Source organism: Narcine bancroftii, chromosome 4 (assembly GCF_036971445.1).
Source record: "Narcine bancroftii isolate sNarBan1 chromosome 4, sNarBan1.hap1, whole genome shotgun sequence".
Taxonomy (NCBI): domain Eukaryota; kingdom Metazoa; phylum Chordata; class Chondrichthyes; order Torpediniformes; family Narcinidae; genus Narcine; species Narcine bancroftii.
In genome coordinates, this window is record NC_091472.1 from 12871258 (window position 1) to 12896967 (window position 25710).

Here is a 25710-nt window from a genome sequence, read left to right on the forward strand (position 1 = left end):
ACTGGGAAAGGTGCCGGGGGAGGGGGGGGGCGAATGGTGGGGAGGGATGAGGGCAGGACAGAGTCAAGGAGGGAGCAATCCCTATGGAAGGTGGAGAGGGGAAGATGTGTCTGGTGGTGGGATCCTGTTATAAATGCTGGAAATTCCAGAGGATAATATGTTGGAAGTGGGGGGTAGTAGGTGAGGATGAGGAGGGGTGGTCTATGTTTGTTAAGTCTGGGGACAAAGGGAGTCAGGATGTCTGCAGATTTTCATCTTTTACTTCTTGTCTCTACGAAACTCATCATAGGGTGAGCAATGGTCCCTCACCTCACGATCCATGCTGACCATCTACATTAACCTGGTATCAACCTCATTAATATTGCCCCCTCACTGTCCCACTAGGGGCAATTTACAATGACCAATTTTACCCCAATCTGCACGTTTGGGATATGGGAGAAAACCCGAGCATCCGGAGAAAACCCATGTAGTTACAGAGAGAATACTTGAACTCTGCAGAGACGGCTCCTGAGACCGTAGTTCCACCGCCTCACCTCTGTGCCATCTGTGTGCAAGCATGAATGTAACATTTGTCATTGATAAATTTCACTTTACCGAATCAAACTTTAAAATTCTCATTGTTTCCTTCATCACGTCCCTTGTCGTCAACAGATTTTTAAAAGAGAAGGAAAATGGCGAGATGGCATTTCCTGTATTTTGGGAGGAAAATAAAGAATGGAGTGATCAGTGGAATAGAAAATTAAAATAATGGTAGCTTCTCAGTCACTAATTGTAATAGACTGATGTACAGCTGCTGTATTATATATTTTATTATTTCATGTTCTGGCTGCCAAGTGCCAGTATCCCATCTGAAAATCTGTGTCTCTGAGTACGATGCCAGATTTTGGATTTTTAAAAAATCCTTTCAGTTTCTGTGAATTTTATGCAAATAAAGACTTGTCTAGCATTCAATGCGCTTGGACTCGCTTGAAAGCAACATTTTTTTTGTATTGGTTTGAGGATGCAATTTAAAAAATACTTCTACATAATTGCACACATTCATTCAGGCCACTTGCTAGATATAGGAAGTGGCCTGAATGATATATTATCTGTCTTGCAAATTCTTTTTCGACAATGTAGAGTTGTGTGCTTGTAATTTTTGGTTTGAAGCTTCAAGTGAAAAATGAAAGATTAAGAGACCAATCTGACAAGCAGTTAAAAGCAGCATCTTTTTAATATGAAGATTGTAATATTACAATTCTTAAGTATTCTAGCAAAGAATATGTAACCAAAATATAAAAGTGAAAATGTATATCAAGCAATCTTTGAGCACACTTGGTGTACAATATATAATTCTAGACTTCAAAGTCTCTCCTTTTCTTTGGAGTGCATAGAAATTTATAGAAATGTGTAAAATTAGCAGGTTAATCAAAACAGATGGTTTCCAATATTTTCTCTTTTAAAATTTAGTTATTTGAGGAGAGTGGCTGTTTCTGAAAATGCTGGTGGGACCACTGGAATCGCAGTGGGCTCGACGAAATAACCACACAAGGCGTTTCTAGAGTGAATCAAACTGATTTTACTTTTCATAACTCACGCAACCTTTTAAAAGCCTGAATCGTGTGCTTGACACATGCTGATGTCATCACTTACTGACATCACATGGCTGGTTCGATGCCTCCTGGGAGTTGTAGTGCTGCCATAGCACCGCTACACGGACCCCCCCCCCCCCACACCCCTCAGAACTGGAAGAAAGGTTTGTCTGACTTTTAGGTTGTCAACCTCTGCGACGAACTGTTGGCCGCTGCAGTGGGAAAGACTTGTTTACGTGAGCTGGCTTAAACCCGTCAATAGTGAAAGACTGTGGCTTCCCTCCAAAGTCCAAAATGCAGGTTGACCTAGTTTGTCCTTCGTAGGGCATCTGTAAAGGTTGACCAAGTGTTCACCTCTGGATTAAGACCTATTTGCTGTTTTTGAGGTCTTCAGGCACAAAAGAAGTGTTCTTCATGTGATGATGGTAGTATAGGGGTCAATTTTCCTATGGTCTCCCATAGTCTGCTCAACAGTTCCTTCGGATCATCGCTGGAGTTGGAGTGGTAGGGGATGAACTCCCCTGGAACCACCAATGGTGCACCGTACACAAGCTTCGCAGATGAAGCTTGGAGGTCCACCTTTGGAGTTGTTCTAATGTCCAATAATGCCCAGGGCAGCTCATCAGCCCAGTTTGGGCCTTCTAACCGAGCCATCAAGGACGACCTGAGATGTCAATGAAATCTTCCCACCGTTCTATCAGCCTGGGGATGATAGGCATTTGTAAGATTAATTGTTGCACCGAGCAAGCAAGACAAGACTGTCCTCAGCGAGGAAGTAAGATATCATCCTTGATATTGATTCTCTTGTGTAAGTCTGTCAGTCCTTGACACCTGATGCTCATTTCAAGAAAACATTTAGATCTTGGGTGCAGAAATAAGTAGTCTTTCTGCGTATTAATTTTTAAACTTATTTTCTTTTCAAGTGTTGTAATATTTCCAGTTATACCACTTTCTTCAATAATGTCTGTCACATGTTTTTCATTCTGCTTAATCCTCCAATTATTCTCCATAGATATATTGGATTGCCTTTTCCTCCCTGGAGGATGGGGCAGGATTGATGGTCAAGTTTTCCCCAACAATTCTCTCCTAGTGAAAGCGTTTTAAACAATAGTGAATAAATGAGCCTGGCAGAGAAGTTCCCAGTATAATTCCAAGCTGTATTCATTGACCTCTACCACATTTCATAGTTTGCTTAGGGAGGTCAACCAAACTCCACATTCCTTCAGTCCACATGAACAGATAGACTGGGCGCATGCAATTACACTTCCATGCTTTCCTGATGTGATGTCCCACTATGTTTTGTGGAACCTCCTACCCCTTAGCAATTTCCTTCCGGGAGAGACGAGCTGAAACCCTGGAGGGTCCCTTTGGCTCATGTTTACAACAAACATGAACTGTTGTCCGTTTATCCAAACCCTCTGGCCTTTTCGGAGCATGTTGCAGCATCTGTTAATTAAGTAGCAATACTGCTGAAACCTTGCTCTGGGTTATTGTGGTACATCCCTTTTATGAGCTTGCTCATTTCACTTGTGAGCCCACTTGGTCTGTTGAGTGTATTCTGGTGTAAAAATAACTCCACAGCTAATTCAGATTTCAGATTATTTATTGTCAGAGTACATACATGACATCATATACAACCCTGAGATTCTTTTTCCTGTGGCGAGGCAGAATTACACTTATTGGAAATGCAGAGAAAAACTGCACACAGACATAAAGAAATGTAAACAAACTGCAGTTCAGAGAGGAAAAAAAAAATCAATAAAGTGCAAAAGTAAAAATACTTCAATAAATATCTGATTGCACCTTATGACAAACTTGGTCCCTCCCTTGCGGGTCATGGCTTTTTCGAGTTGTCATCCAAGCATCTTTCTACCTTTCCTATCCTTTTATACGGTGAGTTTCTGACATTTGCCACCCTCTATGTGAAGCTTGAAGGAAGTGGGAAATCAATTACTTTAATATGCGTCCCTGATTTTTTTGACTCCTCTGATCATGGAAAAGAGCCCTTTCTGTTATGTCCACTTGGGCTCTTCATAATCTTGTACCTCTCCTGTCACCTTCTTTTTAAAAGAAAGCAACCCTAGTTTGTCCAGTCCTTGCTCGCAACTAAAAATTTTCATATTCCTATTTAATAAATCCACACCATTTCCCACCAAGGACATCAACAGATCAAGGTGCACCACACGAAAACTGACCTGGCCTGGCATTGTGGAGAAACTGTTGCAATTGAAAACCTTGACCTTCATGGGATTTCCACGATGGTTTTGTAGTCATTCTTAAAAACTATTTTAATGCCATTTATAAGGTAGTACAAGCTCCTATCTATTATAAAGGGCTTAATTGAATCCAGTAGCTATAATTATATCAATGTGTTCAAGTCAACATTTTGTCCTCAAACTTCAAAAAAGTTTTGGGATCTCATTAACAAATATATTCAGCAATTGGTGACAGTCTTTCATTGTGGCAGTATAACAAGTTTACTTTTTTCATGAGTTGTTCAGTTACTGAAAAGTCTGATCCAAGATCTACTGAGAACTTGGCAGATCTTTCCGGCATGTGGAAAGGCAGTGATGCCATCAAACCATGAGAGAGCTCTATGTTTTTATTTTCTGGCATTTGCCAGCAAACTCGATGTGCCAATCCTGGAGTCAGAGAGAGATACAGAATAGAAACAAGTCTCTTGATCTACCCTCCTAAACAACTATCAACTATTCTGTTCCACTTTTCTTCTTCTTTGGCTTGGCTTCGCGGACGAAGATTTATGGAGGGGGCAAATGTCCACGTCAGCTGCAGGCTCGTTTGTGGCTGACAAGTCCGATGCGGGACAGGCAGACATGGTTGCAGCGCTTGCAGGGGAAAATTGGTTGGTTGGGGTTGGGTGTTGGGTTTTTCCTCCTTTGCCTTTTGTCAGTGAGGTGGGCTCTGCGGTCTTCTTCAAAGGAGGTTGCTGCCCGCCGAACTGTGAGGCGCCAAGATGCACGGTTTGAGGTGATATCAGCCCACTGGCGGTGGTCAATGTGGCAGGCACCATTACATTTTTTTTATTCTCCCAACAATCTTATCAACTACCCCAGATTCGACCACTTGTCAAGATTAAGACCAATTTATAATGGCCAATTAACGCTTCCATCCAAAAGTCTTTAGTGATCTGGGAGGAAATCTTTAAATTTAGTAGCTCTTTCTCTGATGTCTTAGCCAGATTGCCTTGGTCTCAATACTGCTTCATCTCCTGATATTTGTGGTGAGGGTTTTTTCAAAATGTCTCTTTTGATCATCCAATTTCCTTTGCTTATTGGTGAGCTGAGCATATAACAATTGTTTGGTAGGTACAGAATATATTCAAGATTCTTTTATTGCCATGTCATAAAACAGATATAATATTACACAAAATTACATTTAGTCTGCGTAAGGTTTCCTCCCATATTCCAAAACTTATAGGGTTGGAAGGTTAATTGGGGGTAATGGGTGCCACAGGTTTCATGGGCTGTAAAAGCCTTCTACTGCCAAATCGAAAGGAAGAAACCAAGTGACTCTATCTTACGCAGTGTAAAACTGGAGATGCTCCAAAGTAAATCTCTCCGACAGTGAATTCGATAGAAGAGTTCTTTGTTGATTTCTGAGTGGAAGGTGATGACAGCTATGAAAACTAAGGAATGGAGCAGTAAGCAAATGAAGTCAGACTCCGTGATCTTGTAAAAGGAGACTTTTGTGTGCTGTGAAGATTTCTGCATTTTGTGTTGGCTATGAAATGGCCAGAGATCAGATGGAAACAGAACTTGCACAAAGGGGAGACTGGGTCTCCGCGAATAATGTAATGCTGATCAAAAATTTATTCCTCTAATTACAAACTTTCAGTTAGTGAATTTTTGCTACAATGCAATTGACACTTTCAGGTAGTTTTTTTTCAGTTTATGATTTTTTTGGAAAAATGAGTATTGTGCTAATCTCCCAGTGCAAGATGTTGTACCATACTGCCCAAAATGCATTTTGCCCTATCTTTTTTACTTCCAAAAATTTTGCTGAACACACGTGTTTCAGGAATCAATCCTCTCATTAAATGAGGAATATTTATAGTCTGGATGGAATGCCCTGATTCTGATGGTCTTCAATTAATATTTTCATGACTTCTAGAAAAGAGGCTGTGTTACAGTGTACAATCCTGTTTTAAATCAGTTTAGATTACAAAGGACTCTAAAGTAGATTAATTTTCTGGAATGGATGGAGGCATTCACTGTCTTCCAAAGGTGGTAAATTTGTTTGGGCACCCAAACTCTGATGTAACTTGTCAGACTTTGATTATCGACAGAGGCTTTGGTTTAACTGATGCAGGTTATGGAAATTCCGAGTGTGGTTCTTGACACACTTCCTGGACCTGCATGGAAAAAGTGATGCAAGTGATGCCTTGCAGTGATAGGATGGCACACTGAAGATCTCGGAGTATTTGCTTCTTGGAGATTGAGATTCTAGAGGAAGGGTTTTTTTTAAACAATGGAGAGGAAGTCAATCTCTCAAAATATGTCATATTTAATTATTTATCCTTTTAAAGTAAAACAGGATTATGAATGTGTTTAGGAAGTTACATTTCTGTAGATCCCCAGACTATGACTAACAAATAGAGCTGGCATGTCAGTGTTCCTCCATCAATTGCCAGTACGGCATCATCAGATTTTTTAAATTGTTCTTCATTTGTCCAATTGCTATTCAAATCTCATGAGAATTGGGTTGGTAATTGTCCAACTAGACATTTGTTTGACTATAATTAAGTTTTAAAAAAAAAGCTTGAGTCTTCAAAGGAGATGATGTTATTGTAGATTAATAAATTTATTCCATCAGTGGTGGATCTTTTGAAAGGCACCCATTTTTAACTCCCTTCACTACTGCTATAAACTGAAAAACCTGAGTCAGCAGGCCATAGATGGGAGAATCCTACCGGTACAGCTAAATGATTTCACTGTTTGGAATTTAGTTTATTTGATTAACCAGGTCTGTTATTTTGGTAAATGTGTGTGAACACTGCCTGTTTGCAGTATAGACTTTGTTGCCTTTTTATGATGTCTCCCAGAAGCCACATGAAAATGCATAGCGGACCTAATAAGTTTACCTCGATTAAATATTCATGATTTAAAATAAATCAAAGAGAGAATGAAAAGGGCTATTGTAAAAGGGACATGCTACAATTCTTAAAGGGGGAATATGTGCACAGTGAAGCTCAATCAATTTTAATAAAATATAAGATTATAAAACAATCACTTTGTAGCTGAATGGCATTGAGGTCTTTTCTGCTGCCAAATAGAAAGGAAGAAACGAAGTGACTCCATCTTACGCAGTGTAAAACTGGAGATGCTCCAAAGTAAATCTCTCCGACAGTGAATTCGATAGAAGAGTTCTTTGTTGATTTCTGAGTGGAAGGTGATAACAGCTATGAAAAGTAAGGATGGAGCAGTAAGCAAATGAAGTCAGACTCCGTGATCTTGTAAAAGGAGACTTTTGTGTGCTGTGAAGATTTCTGCATTTTGTGTTGGCTATGAAATGGCCAGAGATCAGATGGAAACGGAACTTGCACAAAGGGGAGACTGGGTCTCCGTGAACCATGAGACAAATTCTTTAATCTATGAACGTACAAGTTCAGAAAGTTTGCTGTAATGCTGATCAAAAAGGCCTGTGCATTGGACAGTATTTAAGAGTTTCTGCCAATTAGCCAAAAGCACAGTCAACTGGTTGAAAATCTACAGTACAGGTAAACTAGACTTATTAAAGCTCCCTGCAATATTTATTAGGGATTATTCACCCGTTGCTGAAAGTATTTTATTCCTTCAGTAGTTGTGTATTGTGATGACATTTCATTACTGATGTCTATCACGTCCTGTGCTTGTATTTGTAGATATATAGTATAATTATTTAAATCAGAACGTCGTGTTCTGATAATGTAGCATTTATGGAACAGATAAGTGCTGGAGAAACTCAGGAGGTCAGGAAGCATCCGTAAGGCAATTTTATAGATGGCCTCCGTTTCTTGGCCGGCTCCATCTGCAGAGACAAATCTGAACGTACCTTTTTATAGTGCAGCCCTAAAAGGCTGCTTCAGCGTCACTTTTACGCGGAGTGGTGCCTCGGTGCGTCCTCCGGACTTGCTGTAGGTGGGGTGATTGTTGCTCTGGTGCCACCCGTCATAAATAAGCAGCGAGCAATGGCTGACTTCTTTACCCATAATCCCTCACACAGCTGGAACTGCTCTGGGAGACGGATTATGGGTAAAGAAGTCGGCCATTGATCATTTTCACAGTATTTATATTTCACTCTCTCTCTTGGTTCTGGATATGGCAAATCACCACCATTTATCGACACCATTGGTGCACCTTCAGGACCCCAGACTTACCACTCCGCTCCCTCATGCTTTGCAATCTCCCGGCCGTGGCATGCCAGGATCATGAAGCCCACAACCATCATTCCGTGGCAGATCAGCAGGAGCAGTTGACCCCTGGCTGACAGCGTCTTCCTCCACTTGTTCACGGCACCTTTGCATTAAAGGTGGATTTCGCCATCTTCGGCTGCTCCGCGGCATTCCTCGCTGTAGCTTCAGTCTCTTCTGTTGGTGGTAGCCAGAGTCCCTGGTATTTGGCTCCAGAGTCCATGGCCTGAGGGGCTGGCTCCATCCCCAGGGCTGCTACAAGTGGACGATAGTGCTGGGCCGGTACAGCGGGGGTCACACTACTGCTGATCTGCTGCAGAATGATCGTCGTGGGCTTCGAGATCCTGACCCACCGCATCTGGGAGATTGGGAAGGACAAGGGAGTGGAGTAGCAAGTCCAGGGCCCCAAGGTGCGGCAGCGGGGGCACACCGACGATGACTCTTCCGTGGTACTTCGGCGTAATATGTTCACTAAACAGTCCTGTGTCTCGGGCTGATGGTGTCATCGTGACATCATCAGCCCGCCCCTAGCCAGCCTCTTGCAGGGGGCTAAACATTTATAGAGTGAGCTGGAGCTCTCCACTCTACCTCTGACACAAGCCTATAGAAAGATCAGAGTCCGCGTCTTGGAGTCGCCTCCAGACTATTTATGAAGGTAAGGTTTGTGACATGAGGGCAGAGAATTTCTGCCTTTACATTTGGATTTTTTTCTTTATGAAAGGGCCAATAGAAAGCAAAAGGCAGTCCTTTCACACTGGCTAACCAGTAGATTGGCCGTTCAGTGAACCAGTTAAGGAAGCAGTTTTTGCCTTTCACTCTGGACCACCGTTAAGCAGTTCTCTGTCCTCTGACACTCATCACAAGGCATTCCTGGGGATAGGCGATTCTATCCTCCACTGGTAACGTCTGAGTGATGCATCGAGCGATCGATGCGGACCTGCCCTGAATGCCAATCAATGTTTTATGATCTTGTATTTAGCCTAGTGAGGCATGACCTTTCCCTCACAAAGTCGTGCTGACTATACCTGAGAAGACTTAACTTCTCCCATTGTTCATAAATCCTGTCCTTAAGAATCATCTGCAGTAGTTTGCCCACCACTGATGCAAGACTGCCTGGTCTATAATTCCCAGGTTTCCCTCATTACTTTTTTTAAACAAGGGGCCATATTTGCCATTCTCCAATCCTTCGGCATCTCCCTTTTGACCAAGGCAAACACAAAGATCATTGCCAAAGCCCCAGCAATCTTTTCCCTCCCTTCCCAGAGTAACTTGGAATATATCTCGTCCGGTCCCAAGGACTTGTCAATCCTAATATTTTTCAGAAGATCCAGCTCTTCATCTTTCTTAATCTCAAAGTGGTCCAGCACATTTGTTCTGACCTCACCTTGACCTTTTCTCTGGTAAATCCTGAAGCAAAGTATTCCCAACCTCCTCCACCTCCAGGCACATGTTGCCTCTTTTATCCTTAAATGACCCTACCTTCACTCCTGTCATTTTTCTGTTTACATATAGACAGAGCACCTTAGGGAAAGCGCCTTAGGGTTTTCCTTAATCCTACTTGCCAAGGCCTTCTCATGCCCCCTTTGAACTCTCCTCAGACCTTTCCTAAGTTTCTTCCTGGCTATCATATAATTCTTATGAGTCCTTCCTTTTTTTTGCTTCCTAAATCCAATGTATGCTTCTTCCTCTTAACCATCTTGTTTAGTCAATCACAGTTCCCTGTCTCTGTAGGACAAACCTATCCAGAAAGCCACGCAAATGGTCCCTAAACATCCTCACATTACTTCTGTTTTCTCCCAAGAACATCTGTTCCTAATTTACTCTCCCCAGTTGCTGCCTCACCCCCACCCCCAATTAAATAATTTCCCATTTTGCCTGATAGGAGAAGGAAGGAGCTGGAGGAAGAGAGATGAGGGTTGAGGGAAAGAGAATGGCCGGGTTATGGGGTTGATGGAAATTGGACATTGATGCAAGCTTGTGGGGACAGAATACAAGGTGTTGTTCCTCCAATTTGCAAGTGGCCACAACTTGGCAGTAAATAAAGCCATGGACAGGTGTGTCAGTCTGGCAGTGGGGTGTGGAATTGAAGTGATAGGCCACTGGGAGGTATAGTTGTGTCAGTAGAAGCTGCTCAATGAAGGGATGTCCCCCAATCTGCATCCAGTCTCCCTTATGTAGAGGAGGATGCATAGTTATTGCTGAAGCTCAGGGAGTCATGGTTACTATCACCAGAATGCACCTCTACTGAGAGATCTGTCACCTGACCAGGTTCATAACTTAGTGTGGACTCTCCTCTAAGTTGGCTGGTCCACTTATTGTGTCGGGGTTCCTCCTTAGACACGCCTGACAAAATCTGCCCCATCTACTGCCTCTTGCAGTAAGGAGGTGTCAGAAGTTGAATATCCCATAACAATAAACCTATTTTTTCTGCACCATTCCAAAATCTGCTGACTTATCAGTTCCTCGTCCCAACGGCTATTGACAACTCCCAATACAGCAATCCTCCCTTCCTGTTTCTAACTTCCACCCACACTGACTCAGGTGACACTCCCTCCATAGCTTCCTCACTTTCTGCAGCTGTGAGAATAACCCTACCCAGTAATGCTACTTCACCCCTCCTCTTTTACCTTCCATCCTATTCCCTTTGAAAACATCTAAACACTGGTACCTGCGTTAACCAATCCTGTCCTTGCGTCAGTCATGTTTCTGTGACGGCCACAACATGACCTCCTTTTCATGACCATAGATAACTCTTATTAATTAAGGACCTATCAACCTGCTTTAAATCTACTTAATGGCGACTTTTCCTCCACAGCTGTCTGGCAACGAATTCCACAGATTTGCCACCCTCTGGCTGAAGAAATTTCTGCTCATCTGTGCTCTAAAGGTTATGTCTTTGTATTCTGAGGCTGTGCCCTCTGGTTCCAGACTCTCCCACTACTGGAAACTACTCCCAGTCTATCTATCCAGAATATTCAGAATGTTTAAATGAGATTTATCTCTTCTCCCCCCACCCCCCCCCCCCGCCTAATTTTTCTTAACTCCAGCATGTACAGGCCCAGAACCATCAAACACTCCTCATGCATTAGGCATCTCATCCCTGGGATCATTCAAGTAAACTCCCTCACTGTCCCAACCTATATTCACCTACTGAGCAATCTAAACTTTCTATACCTCATACACCTAACCCTCTATTTTTTTTGCATCCATGTGCTTAAGTCTTTGAAATATTCCTATTGTACTTGTTTTCACCACCACCCCTGGTAATGCATTCCAGGCACTTGTGTGTGTGTAAAAAAAAAGAAACACACACCCCTGATGTCTCCTTGAAGTTTCTCCCCCTCATCTTAAACAGGTATCCTCTGGTATTTGCAACATTTGCCTCGGTACGGGGGGGAGGCTGCCACCTTAACCATGCTTCTAATCATCTTGTTGACAAAGTTCTGCAGTTCTCTTGATCTCTAGTTTCCCTGATATTCCTGTTCTTTGTATCTTTTTCAATACCACATTGGCTTTTTTAGGCCTTCTTCTCGTGGGACAGAAATTGGTGAAATCAGCAGAATTTGGCACTCTGCCTTTTTGAAAGAGATTTCAGATCATTTTGGTATTGGTTAGTTGGAAGGTTGGCTTATGCTGGAATTTGATTCTGTCTCTCAATTGACCATAGCTTGGCAAAGTCAATAAACTCTGTCTTGTGAGGAGAAAAGCAAGTTCAGGAGTAGAATTTTCCTTTTTGTGTACTTTGGATGATAAATCGAGTATTTTGTGTTTAAAGTAAGTCAGTCCCTTGAGACTCAAGAGCTGGATAAATGCATTTTTAGATATTTTCTTAATTTGATTAATTCCTGAAAATGTATTGCTTTATAACTTGGTTGTTTTACAATATTGAAAATTCCTCCCTTTTAGAATACATACCGGGTAGCTGGCAGCTGCATGCATTTTTGGGCTCAATTTGGATCACTTTTTTCTTAGTTTGGTGCAGATTGTCATTTCAAATTCCACTGTAATCCAAGGTTTTGTCATGAATTCAGATTGTCCTCTTTTTGATGATTCAGGCTTCAGAAAAAATGTTGGTCCAAGGTCTGTTGATTATGAACTATTTTTTAACAATTGATGTCATCATTCAATATCTTTCAATATTAGACATCACTTAGATAAAGATTTGAAAGAGGTAGGGGCCGACGATGCATCACTCCAGTGTATATTCAGTTAAAGACCAGAGCTATATGGGAGAGTGGTCCAACAATGCCTTGTCCATTAAAATAAACTTGAGTTGTCTTTTAATCCAAAGGTAGCAGTGAGAAGAAGTTGTGACCAGGGTTATGACATGGATTGCCTTCATGGGGCATTTGATCTTTCTTGAAATGACGTCGCATAATTTATTCTTTAAATTTTGCTTATCTAATACCCTCTTGCTCTGAAGAAAGAATAATTACAGATCGATCTCTTACGTTTATTGGGGTTTCGTTATGACTTCATGTGGAACTCCAGTTAACAATTAGCACTTTTGACACTTAAATCTCATCATCAGTTTATTTAATCTTTCCATTACAACTTATTGTTGTGACAAAAATCACTTCATTTCACAGATATTTTTAGCTGTATCCTGTGGTAGCTTCTATCATCACCTCTTCCCCCACCCACACTTCATTGTCAGTCTTCCCCAGCACCCCCGTCCCTTGTCTCTCACTTTGTGTTGGTAGCAAACTAAACTCATGATCTTTCAGGATATTCGCTCGCTACTTGTGCTGGCTACAACAAAATATTATTAATAACTTGTTATTCTCTTCCTTTGGTTCTCTTTTAAGAATTTGCCAAATTATTCCCTTGGGCCCATTTATCTTGTACTTGAAACAGCTCAGATTAAATCTTGAGTGCTTGAATTCTTCCTTGGCTCCTTAAATTGAACATTGCCTGAAGGTTTGAGATTTTTATTTACACCCCCATAAATCGAAGCATTGAAGCTCTCCACCTGCCCACAGAACTGAACTGTTAAAAGTGGAAATGCTGATTTGGAAAGTGGCCTAATGCTTGAATTAATTTTTATGCTGAGATTTTTGTTCTTGTATAGGATTTTTCATTTTTGGGTTTTGTTCAAACCATTCACATACTATACATATATACTGATTATGCAACATGGAGTAATTTTGTTTTCTTGTTCCAACTTGCTGTTTGGTGATGATTAATATTCAGGAAATCCTGATAGTCAAGAGAATTTACCAGGAATGAATTCTAGCCATGCTTAACTTCCAGGAATAGATTGATTGACCTAGTCCAAAGGTCATTGACATTCATATATTTAAAAAAACTGCAGAGATTGGAAATCTGAAATAATAAATGAAGATGCTGGAAACAGTTTTATATCCAAATTGTTGATTCTACTTTAATTTTTCAAATTTTAAAAATTTTTAGACATACAGCACGGTAACAGGCCCTTCTTGCCCACAAGTCTGGCCGCCCAATTACCCCAATTCACCCACAACCTCCGTTATGTTTGAAGGGTGGGAGGAAACTGGAGAACCCGGAGGAAACCCACACAGACACAGGGAGAACATGCAAACACTTTACTATGTGGTTTTAACAGCAAAATTGTAGACAGGGTTATTGTTGTACTGAGTCACACAGATGTGGGTGTAAAGTGAGTAGACCAGGGGAACTAAAAATGCAGCCCTGTGGTGCTCTGGTAATGATGGAGATTGTGGAGATGTTCTTGCCAATTGTGTGGAGATGTTGTTGGCAATTGTGGCTGCCGGTGAGAAAATCCATGATCCAATTCCATAGTGTGATGTTGAATCCTAGGTCTTGGAGTTTTGAAGGGATGAAGGTGTTAAATGTCGATAAAGAGCATCCTGATGAATGCATCTTTATTGTCCAGGTGTTACAGGGCTTTATGTAGAGCCAGTGAGATGGCATCGCCGTAGACCTGTTACTATGAACTGGAACGTATCCATTGTCGCCGTTCAGACAGGTGCTGATATGCTTCAACACCAGGCTTTCAAAACACTTAATCACTGTTGATGTAAGTGCTACTGGTTGATAGCCATTAACGCAGGTTACTACAATCTTCTTGAGACCTTTTTGGATTGAGATAGTGAAGATATCCGTGAATACATTGGTAAGTTAGTCGGCACAAATTTTTAATACTCGGCCAGGTACTCAGTCCGGGATGGATGCACACATCAACCTCAAATACAGACAGGATGGGATCATTGGGACATGGGGGTGCAGAAGGGTTGTTCTTTGCTGTTACTGTCGTCGTCGGGCGTAGGAGGCATCGAATTCCTCAGGGGGCGAAGCTTTGCCATCTGCTACTTCACCGGATTTGGTTTTATAGGAGGTTATGGAATTTAGGCCCTGCCACAGCTGTCGGTGTCCCTTGTTGTTTTTATTTTCATCCGGAATTTCCCCTTCATCTGGGAGATAGCTTTTCACAGATCATACCTGCTCATTCTGTACTGATCTGGATCTCCAGACTTAAATGCCTGTGATCTGGCTCTCAGCAGGTTCCGGATTTCATTGTTCATGCAGGGCTGAATGATTTGCTCTTTTGATAAATCTGTGACAAGCCTCATGTAATCATTCAGATTCTCAGCTGAATCCTTGAACACTGCCCATTCCGCTGACTTAAGTCCTGTAACCACCTTCAGCCTCCTGTAACCACCTTCTAGATGTCCTGATCTCTGGAGTCTCTTTTTAGGTTTTGTTTGTATGAAGGCAAAAAGAGAACAGCCAGGTGATCTGACTTGCAAAAATGCAACCTTGGGAAAGAACGGTAGGACTCCCTTACCTTGGTGTCGCAGTGATTGAGAGTGCTGGGATCTCTGGTACATCAGGTTGCATGCTGCTGGTAGTTGAGAAGGGTTTTCTTGACACAAGCCTGGTTAAAGTTGCTGACTAAGATTTGTAGTGCATTGGGCTTGGCAGTCTCTACTGACCACATCATGCAGCCCCACAAGTGCCTGTTTGCAACCAATATAAACTCAGGTGAGAATCACTAATATGAACTCATGGGGTAGATAGATGGGTCTGCATTTACTTGAGATTAGCTTTAAGTCGATAGAGCAGGAGGTTGACATAACTCCAATGTTTGTGCACCCCCCAGTATTAACAAATAGAGCACACACTGCCTCCTCTCCCTTTTCCAGAATCCAAGTTCCGATCAAGTCTATAAATGGTGAAACCATCTGGTCGGATACTGGTGTGTTCTACATTAGCCATGTCTTGGTGCAGGAAACAGCTGAGATTTGTTTAATCAGTCCCTTTGTTTTTCCTCTCCTTTTTATTGTTTGAGAGGCATTCCCATCAATCATGTCTCTCAGTGTCCTGTCGGGAAGGATCCATGACTGTGGTCCTTCCTCACAGAGCTCTTGGTTTGGCTACCCCATACCTCAGAACATACTCCTGCAGCCTGGAATATGCCTCACTAACATCTCACTGTGCTGGAAGTCCAGAGTTTCAGGCAGAAATACTCACTGAGTTTTCCAACAGCACTGGATGCCTGTCTCTGTGTGCATTCCCATAAATCAGAGTCCTCTTTTACGCTGCTGTTAGGGATGAACCATGATAATGATGCTTTTCCCCACACACTCTTCGTGAATCCATAGTCTGCCAAGAAGTTGGCGACACTCTCCTCCCCATTGCAGTTCTCTCTAAGGCAGTGTGCATATGGGGATGATATTCCATCAGTGCAGAAAGTGCTGACTAGCTCTCTCTCTGCCAGCCAAGCCAAGTCCGGCTGCTCATAACGAGGTATTCTGCCAAAAGATGTGGACAATCTGCTCAGAAATCACCTGACATTATCCATCCATTGCATGTGCTGAAGGAGATTCTGTGCTGACCACTGCCTGATGGATTTATGGTCAACAGAACTATTCTAGAATTTTTTTCCACAATGGATGGGTGGTGCACAAAGACCCGCTGGCCATTAGATGGACCCGTCCTTGGGACAGGTAGAAGCTCGATGCATAGCAGCACATATGGTGCCCTCATACCTTGGTTTCACGCACAGCCTGACTGAGTAAAAATGAAAAACTAACACTGCCAAGTTCAAAAGCTTTCCTATTTCTTAAATGTCTGAACCTTAATCCTGACTTCTCACTTGTGGAATTTTTACACTCTGTCCACTGCACCATTTTCATTTGTGGGCTGTCCTGTCTCTTTTTAGTGTGGCACGGTTAGTGTAGCAGTCGTCACAAAGCTGTTACAGTGCCAACAATTGGGACCAGGATTTGAATCCTGTGCTCTCTGTAAGGAGTTTGTACATTCTCCCTGTGTCTGCATGGATTTTCCCTGGGGTCTCTGGCTTCCTCCCACCCTTCAAAACGTACTGGGATGGGGGGAGCGAGTTGGTCTGTTGGGTGTAACTGGGTAGCATGTGCTCATGGCCTGAAAGGACCTGTTATCTAAATGTAGGTCTTTTTTTTTACATCATTAAAAGTTTTTAAATTTTAATCTGTTTAAAATTTATTGTAGCAAAGAAAAAAATAGCATTTTAATGGCATCTATTTGTATCTGTAAAACATCCTAAATTACTTTATTTTTAGTGGTGGGTTTTAAATGTAATCACTTTTGTGTAAGGAATGTGGTGGCTTTGTCAATCAACAAAGAGACAAATGAGCATGTAATTTATTCTTGGTTTGTTGAGGCAGGAATGTTGGTCTGGACTTGGTCAGAATTGCCTGCCTCTCTTCAAAAGGTGCTGTGGAATGATCTGGAATGTATTACATAATCTGAGCAGGCAGCCATAGTTTAATCTAAAAGAAATGAGCAAAGCTGAGGAATGGGCTTCACTGTCCACTTTGTTTTTCTGATGTGCTAAATGTTTCCAACATTTAATGTTTATTTCAAGTATCTGTAGAGTTTTATTTTTCTTGTGATGAAATCCATGGGGGATTATCAATCACTGGTGAAGATTGATTAAGATTTTACGATTTAATATTAAACCACAAAATGCTTGGGAACCACCCCAATAGACAGCAGTCAGCAGATTGAATAAGGCTGTTCTGTGTTTCATAATTTTACAAGAAAGCAGATATGTGAAAGGCGTTGGTCACGAACATTGAGCCAAGTCCCTAACATTTTAGTTCCTTATTATGAAATTATTAATCAGTCTACATAATTTTCAATCGGAGCCAAATATGCCTCCCATTTTGGCATGTTAAAAAGAAAGGCAATGCCATACAAATTTCAGTCCCAATTCTGGTTCATGTCACCGAATTCACCAGTGTTCAAGCTGAGAATTCAATGGCTAATTCTGGTTCATGTCACCGAATTCACCAGTGTTCAAGCTGAGAATTCAATGGCTAATTCTGGTTCATGTCACCGAATTCACCAGTGTTCAAGCTGAGAATTCAATGGCTAATTCTGGTTCATGTCACCGAATTCACCAGTGTTCAAGCTGAGAATTCAATGGCTAATTCTGGTTCATGTCACCGAATTCACCAGTGTTCAAGCTGAGAATTCAATGGCTAATTTAAAAAGACGGGCACACATTTTTCACTCAACCTTGGTAATTGCGTAATTAATCTCAACTTGTAAATCCTGGTGATTTCTTCCCAAATATCTGCTGTATAGCTCGGTTCATTAATACAAACAATTAATTTTGAATATTTGCAACACTTAAACAGAATTTGTTACAACTGATCAATTTATAACTCATTCTGTTTTAAATGTGGGAATATTCAAAATTGTTTTTTTTTGCATTGTGAACCTGGTCAAAGCTAGTAAAATAGCAGATCTTTGGGGAGGGAATTCCAGACTTGAGGGGTTGTAAGTTTAAGAGTGTGATTGGCTTTTCTGTCCTCATGCTGGTCTCAGTAAGAGCAGGGATGACGTATTGAGGCTTTATAGGGCACTGGTGAGGACTTCCTTTGAATAGGAGGACAGATTTAGGCTCCTTACTTAAAAAAGGATGAGCTGGCATTGGAGATTGTTCAGAGAAAATTCTCAAGAATGATTCCTGGAATGAAGGGATTAGCATATGAGGCACATTTGATGATTCTAGGACTGTTCTCCTTAGAGTTTGGAAGATTGAGGGGTATCCTCATGGAAGCATTTCAAATGCCTGGATGGAGTAGATGTGGCAAATTTTTTGCCATGGTAGGGGAGTCAAGGACAAGAGGGCACAACTTCAAGATTGAAGGGCACTCATTTAAAACATAGATGTGGAGGACTTACTTTGACCAGAGAGTGGTGAATCTCTGGAATTTGTTATTAAGGACAGTGGTGAAGGCCTAGTTGTTGGGTGTGTTTAAGGCTGAGACTGATAGCTATCTGAATAGTCAGGTTATGAAAGGTTATGGCGAGAAGGCAGGGGAATGGGGCTGAGTGAGAGAATGGATCAGCTCATGATGGAATGGCAGAACGAGCCCGACGAGTCGAATGGTCTACTTCTGCTCCTGTATCTTGTCGTTTAATTTTTTTAAAATTTAGACATAAAGCATGCTAACAGGCCTTTTTGGCCCATGAGTCTATGCCACCCAATTAACCTACATCCCCAGTTCTTGAAACATTTAGTTGAATTTCTGTTGAAGAACGATTACAATTATACTGTATAAGACTTGTTCATTTTAAAATTCAGTCTTTCTTCATGACCTCCTAGCTGGTGTACAGTTAATTTACTGTATGTTGAGTGTCCATTGGGTCATCCATTGACCGTTGGCATTTTTGGCATGCTCTATGAATTTGGAGATTTAAAGTATCTCAGAAAACAATAAGCTTATATGGCAAGGGAAACAACCCCGTTTAAATAAGCTCATCTTCAAAGAACTAGAAGGAATGGTGGACTGGCATTTCCCAATTTTACGTTATGCTATTAGACAGTCACTATGCGCAAGTTAATTCTTTTGTTACATTTTTATAATTTGGTTGACCACCCTTCATAGATAGAAAAGGAATTGAATTTTGCAAAGAATACTTCTTAGTCGGCAATTTTAGGTTCCTGTTTACTCTGCTCTTTATGTAAGATAACTAATTATCCGATAATTAAACATTCTTTGAGAATATGGGCACAATTTTGAAGGTTTTTTGGATTTTGGAATTTTTCCATTTTTAATCCCATTATATCTAATCACTTTTTTTTAACTGTCTTTGCAGGACACAGTTTTTAATAATGATTGGCATAGATTGGGTATTAAATGTTTCAAAGACCTTTTAATTCTTTATAGTTTTGCTTCTTTTGAACAATTGGTGGCAAAATTTAAGGAATACACATTTTTTTTTAGATATTTACAAGTTAGATATTTTGTTCAATCTCAGATTCCAGGTTTTCCACAAATTTCTGAGGGAAATGGTCTTGATTTACATTTTGATTTTCAACTCTCACAAAGGATTAAAATCTCTTATTTATAATAATTTACTTGATTTAAGATCAGCCGCCTTTGTTAAGATCAAGAATAATTGGGAACAGGATTTGAATCTGTTTGTTAATTGATAATACTGTACTACTTCCCTTTGTGCACCACATTGTTTATTGAAATTTAAAGTGGTCCATAAAGTACATTTATCTAAAGCTAAATTAGCTTATTTTTAACTCTGATGTAAATCCTCCATGTGACAAATGTGAAATTGCGGAGCCTTCCTTGGTTCACATGTTTTGGTTTTACCCTAGAAAAAGTTTGGAAAAATATTTTTAGAAAGAAAGAAAACATTGAGTCTTTGAGGCCTGCTTCAGCAGGTGTGACAGCTTTATTTGCAAAAACCTGCTAATATAGTGTCTAATCTTGAAGAACTGATGCTAATTGTAGTCATTCCTACTCCTCAATATAATTCGCTGTGAATAAGAAATCCGACCTGGGCTTTCCTTGTACAGTGCTTGATTAAGATACTGTTGCATTTTTTTTACACCAAAAAGATAGAGTCCAAATGAATTAATTTATTAAACTATTATTTGTTTCATTAGACTTTGATATTCAAATACACCTAAAAAGATCAATTACACTAGACAATGAAGATTTTTCTTCCTGAACATATTTGGGTATATTTTGAGCTGCTGTCCACTAAAATCACCTTACAATTTTCCTATTATATACTTTTCTTTTTAAAGATATAACCTATTTTGTGATTTCCTGTGCAAGAAGAAATACATTTCCAAGTTTTCATTTGTGTATTCCTACTAAGGGCCATGTGAAAATTCAGGGGAAATATGCAATTAACTGCCAATTAACAAACCAGCACTATTTTGGAATGTGGGAATAAATAGGAGCACCAGCAAACAGCCATGAGGTTTAATATTTAAAACATTTAAATAAGCAGCAGGGCCTTTTCAGGCCCACGAGCCCATGCTGTCTAATTTCACCCAATTGACCTACAACCTCTGGTACATCTTGAACGGTGGTAGAAAACCGGAGCACCTGGAGGAAACACACAAGTTTATGGTGTGAATTTACAAACGCTAAGCAGAGCACACCGATATTCAGGATTGATTGAAGCAGAGAGACAATGGCGCTGATTACTGAGCCACCACATTGCTTGAATTTTATAGAACTTCCTTATGAGGAAGCCAGCACATTCTTTTCTCATCCAAGGCATTCAATGAAATTTGTGGAGATAATTTCCATTGCAGTACTCTTGTGTCATTTTACACACAATGAAACTCTTGCTGATCTTTGTTATTAAGTAACTTGGCAAAAATTATATTTTGAAGCAATCTATGCGAGCTGTTTCAGAAATGCTTCAGAATGCAAGGCTATTTATTGTGTGAGTGTTAACAGTTGCTGTTTGTTTGTGTAGGAAAGAAGTAGGAGTGAAAATACATCTTTTGAAGGAGAATTGAAGGAGCATTAACCATATTTATATTTGTACATAAATATTTATAGTTATAAATATTATATCAATATTTATAGGTAGCTCAAGTAGGAATAAAGTAATGAATGTATTCGAGTCAATTACCCTTCGTTGTTGAACTTAGCGTGCAGTTTAAAAGATGCATTACATTTTTATCAAAAACACAGATTGATATATTTTAAAAAAATTGTCCTGGATATTTTGCTTTGAAAGAAAAAGTGCAGACTGATCATGAAACGAAAGGCAAAAAGAACGGCGTGCTGGAAATCCAAAATAATATAAAATGCTGTGGCTAAGACCAAGTAGCATCTTTGGAAAGAGAAATGTTGTTGTCCTTTCAGTACCACTATGATAAAAATACAGTAAAACACCCGGTATTTGGCACCAATGGTGATCGGTGGGTGCCGGATACGTGAATACGTCAGTTACTTGAGATTGCATATTGCGCGATTGGGGAACTAACCATTACGGGTTTCCAATTTGAAACGTTTGTATTTTTTACATTTTTATTTTCTGCGTTTTTTTTTCCAGTTGCTTGAATTCTGCTTAGCAGGGATTTTACTGAATCATGTGTTTAATTTGATGTCTGCTTAATGCTCAAAGGGAAGATGTGAAAACTCCACACAGACCGTGGCAGAGTTCGGGATCTATCCTGGATCACTGGAGCAGTAAAGCAGCTGCAGCATCTGTAGCATCTCTTGCCCCTTTCACACTGCCAAGCATCCTATGAAGTGGGAAAACTTACCAGGCATGCCGCACTCAGGAACCTTTCCCATTGCACCATGATTTACCTGATTAATTTGGCAACCTGGCATTTTAAAGGAGGTGGGACGTTCCCGCCTCCAGTGGTGACAATGAGAGAGCAGGTTGTGGTTTCACACTCCAGAAGGTGATTAATGAGTTAACTCGGCTAGGTTCTGACACTTGCTCCCATCAAGTATCAGAGCCTAGGTGAATTTAACTCACCCTGCCAGGTTGAAACGTTTCACACCACACGATTCCAGGAACGGACCCACTAAGTTAGCCAGTTTACTCACACAGAATCGGTGGTGTGAAAGGAGCTACTATGTTTCTACTCAATGAGCAAGTGACTAGCTCCTGTAACTCTCAAATGGCATTCGTGCTTTCCCCCATACATATAATTTCTTGCAGAAATAACCTTGACTCAGTTTCTTTTTGCAAATCATTTCCATTGTCCCGTGCTCTACCAATAGAGATCAGTCTTAATAGAATAACATTGTATTGCTGTTCATGAATTAATGTATTATGATCTTGTATTTAAAGAAAAGTAATCATGCCTAATTAAAACATTTTAAGCATTATGTACAGCACAGTATGAACCTTTTGGTTCCTGTTGTTATAAACCGACTTATATAAACTTTATAATTTTATAAAAAGACCATGGGAAAGTATAGCCGCACAATTTATAAACACTGTGGGGTAAGTCCTAGTACAATTTATAAAGTCCATGGGAAAGTGCGATGGTGGACCTGCCCTCCCAGAATTCTGTGCGGTAGGGAAAGGGCTATATGCTCAGAATACTCACGGAGAGGTTTCTCTGCCGCATGGAATTCTCGGAGGGCAGATCCACCATCTCTCTCTCCTGCTGCAACTTTCCCATAGTCCTTTAGAAATTTATAAAGGTTTCTATAGGTTGGCAAAGTTTATACCATTTTAATCTTCATGTTCCTGCACTCATGCAAAAAAGTAATCAGTGTGTCACTATTTTATCCCAGCATACCCTCTGTCCCTTTCACACTAGGCTAATCAGCACTCGGATGTCAAAGATAATACTGCATGCTGATTAAAGAGCTTTCACACTGGACCCTTAACCGGTAGATTGGTTGTCAATTACTGGGACATGGTGGCGGTGTGAAAGGGGCTTAAGAGACAGACAATCAGATTGTTTCTGGAAAATCATTTCCTCCAATTATTCTTTTGAGTAAAAGTGCCAAAATGCATCCTATATGTCAAAGAAGCTTGACAATCAAATGTATTTTGCATTGAATCTCTCGAAGTGAATAACACCCAGCTCATTCTTTATTCATGCAAAACGCAGGTATATTTGTATTTGCAAAGTCATAATGATTGTGCAGGCAATAGTTTCATTCCCCTTTCCTTCCCAATTGGTTGAAATTTTAAAAATGAGTGAATAGATTCATCTGCACTGAGAACTTGGCTGGTAGCCCTCAGTTGCTCAATAATGAAACTGCTTCTTATTTACATAGGAGGTACCGATACCAGTCTGTTAACAAATGACTGTAACGTATGCAAAGGGTTTATTAAAATAAGAAAAATAATATTCCCCTATTTTCATTCTCCATTTGCTTATTTTTGTTTCACCTTTGGGATAATTTGTAGTTTTTCAGTCTTTTTGTTTGCCTTGCTTCTTTACTGTTTGGAGCTGGTGCACAAATCCTGAAATGTACCAATTATGTGGCACTTAAGAATCTATTTGGCTAATCTTGCCTGTGAAAGGGCTGTCTAACTACCTTGATGCTGTCTCATGTTCAAAAAAATTGATGGTGTCAGTGTTCTGGTTCAATATTTTAACAGATCCACACCTTTAATCCTCAAAGTAAATATATTTATATATATATATATATATATATATATATATATATATAATTTTGCAGTGCATAGCTATAAACTGCAAGTGTCCTTAACCTATCTGACAAAGGTTTTTGATTTTAATATTCTTTGTGTTATGTTCCACATCTGTAATTTATAAAATCATGTGTATAAGTCTATTATTATTTGATTGTTATAGCTCTCTTCGTTCAATTGCCCAACACGCATTTTGAAAATTCTATTAAGGTGGTCACCTTTGGACTTGATATAATTTACTATGGTAGGGCATTGTGACAGTCTTTGAATGGTTTATTACTACTACTGTCCTTTCTCCAATTTCATTTTCCTTTCAACTCTCTGGGCGTTGTGGCCTTTATTTGTAAGAGTTGCGTATGTTAATTCCCCTTCAGCTTCTCCCACAACACCCAAAAGAGTCCTTATTAAAGTGAGGCATGACGTAGAATGTGGTTGAGCATACCGTCCTCCGCCGACATCTTTACTTGCCATCCAGGGTGGCACAGCAAATGCCTGGCTCCATTCTTTTCTATCCAGGGAAAACCCTACGTGACCCCTCAGGTCTTGTATTGTTTCTGATCTCACAATGATCTGGAGTTACTATTTCAGGACAGCGCCGAAGTGTCTGACCTGCAATACTAACAGAAGTGTTTTCTCTTCACAGAAGTGGCTTTTACTTGCTGCCGATTTACAACATTTTTTGCATTTATTTCAGATTTGCAACATCTGCATTTAAAAAAAAATGACAGATCCCTTTGATCCCTCCAAACTACACGTGGTCCTCAGTAAGAGCATCACTTTCCACTGCCTTCGTGACTGTCTTGTCCTCACTATTGACAGAATCTAGATAACATAACATAACAATTACAGCACGGAAACAGGCCATTAGGCCCTTCTAGTCCGCACCGAACCAAACAGTCCTCTCTCGTCCCACCTACCTGCACAATGACCATCAGAACATGGGCCAAGGAGTGGCAAAGATTAGCAGCAGGACCCTGTGATCTGATTTTTAACAAATGCCTCAAATCAGGCTTTATTACGTGGCTTAATGTCTCGTGTGGCAGCTTGCCATTTTGTTTCTTCATCTTCCTTGGAAATGCTTTGTTAAAGGTGGTGTGTAACCTTCACTGATGCAATAATGAATAGTGGTGCACTTGTCATGTGGATGTGTCATAGAAATTCTGGTGTCGGGGCTTTTGATTAAAAACAAAGCACTGGTTGTAAATGCTCCAGATCAGTTCAATACAAGATTTCAAGTTCTTAGTAACTGAAATGATCAGCTGATACCCTTAGAACAAACCAAACTTTGTATTGTTTTCTGTGTGACACCTTCAGAATTGTACGTCCATCATCGCTCTATTATTATTAAAATTAGTAACATTTTGAGAGATGATACCTGTTTGCATCTTGGATTGAAAGTAGATAGAATTGAGCAGCTCTTCGAAGTCAAAGAAAACACTGCATTTTCCATTCATTTCAATAAATGAATAATATCAATGAACTAATCAGTATTATTTAAATAGACATGAGATAACCTAAAACATTCCTGTGCTTCTTGACCAAAGGGTAATAAAATATTTGTTACAAGATCAGTTCTTGATTGTTGATTTAGGTCCGATGTTTAAAGCACATGAATTAATATAAATGGTTGCTGTGAGTTTCTTTTAAAGCTTCTTCCATAATTAGTTCTTTATTATTAAATGCAGTAATATTTTCTTATATTAGACAATTTCATTTGAATTTAAGCCACTGCACGTCAGATTTATTTTGCATTCTTCAACATTGCACATTTGTGACTAATATATTAATTAAGTTAAACAAGAACATTTGCAGATGCTGGAGTCCAGTTCAGTACATAAAAGTGCTGGAGAAACTCAGCAGGTCACGCAGCATCTAGCAGAAGTACAGGGCAGTCAACATTTTGGCCCTGGGCCCTTCTTCAGAACTCCTGACAAAGGGCTCAGGCCCAGAATGTCAACGGCCTTTTACTTTCTATGGATGTTGCGTGACTTGCTGAGTTTCTCCAGCACTTTTGTGTGATGTATTAATTTTTTTCTGATTTGTATGTTCCCTAGTTAAAGATTATATTTCCTATGTGATCATCACAAGGAGCACATCTGTATCGTATTACTGCATGTTAGAAGTTGTGTGGACTTTACAAGTTGAATATAATCAAAAATCTTTTCTCATTTTTCTTTCAATCTCTTGGAAAAAATATGGATATCATGACTGAACAGGAGCCAACCAAAGGTAGGCGATAGTTAATTTTTCTCATGTGTTGGTGGATGGAGAGGTGAGATTCTGCTTATAGTATTGTTTATTATACTTTTAAGAACATTATTATTTTGCCCAAGAAGTCGA

At 40.2% G+C, this 25710-nt stretch overlaps 1 protein-coding gene across 1 annotated transcript in view; it reads left to right on the forward strand.

The window, feature by feature from the left end:
* The window catches only part of LOC138762345 (kinesin-like protein KIF13B), a 212459-nt gene that overhangs the window by 58365 nt on the left and 128384 nt on the right, over window positions 1–25710 (forward strand). Inside the window, exon 4 of the mRNA XM_069936114.1 lies at window positions 25587–25599. Within this exon, the coding sequence (XP_069792215.1) occupies window positions 25587–25599 (13 nt within the window). The remainder of the gene's footprint in view (window positions 1–25586; window positions 25600–25710) is intronic.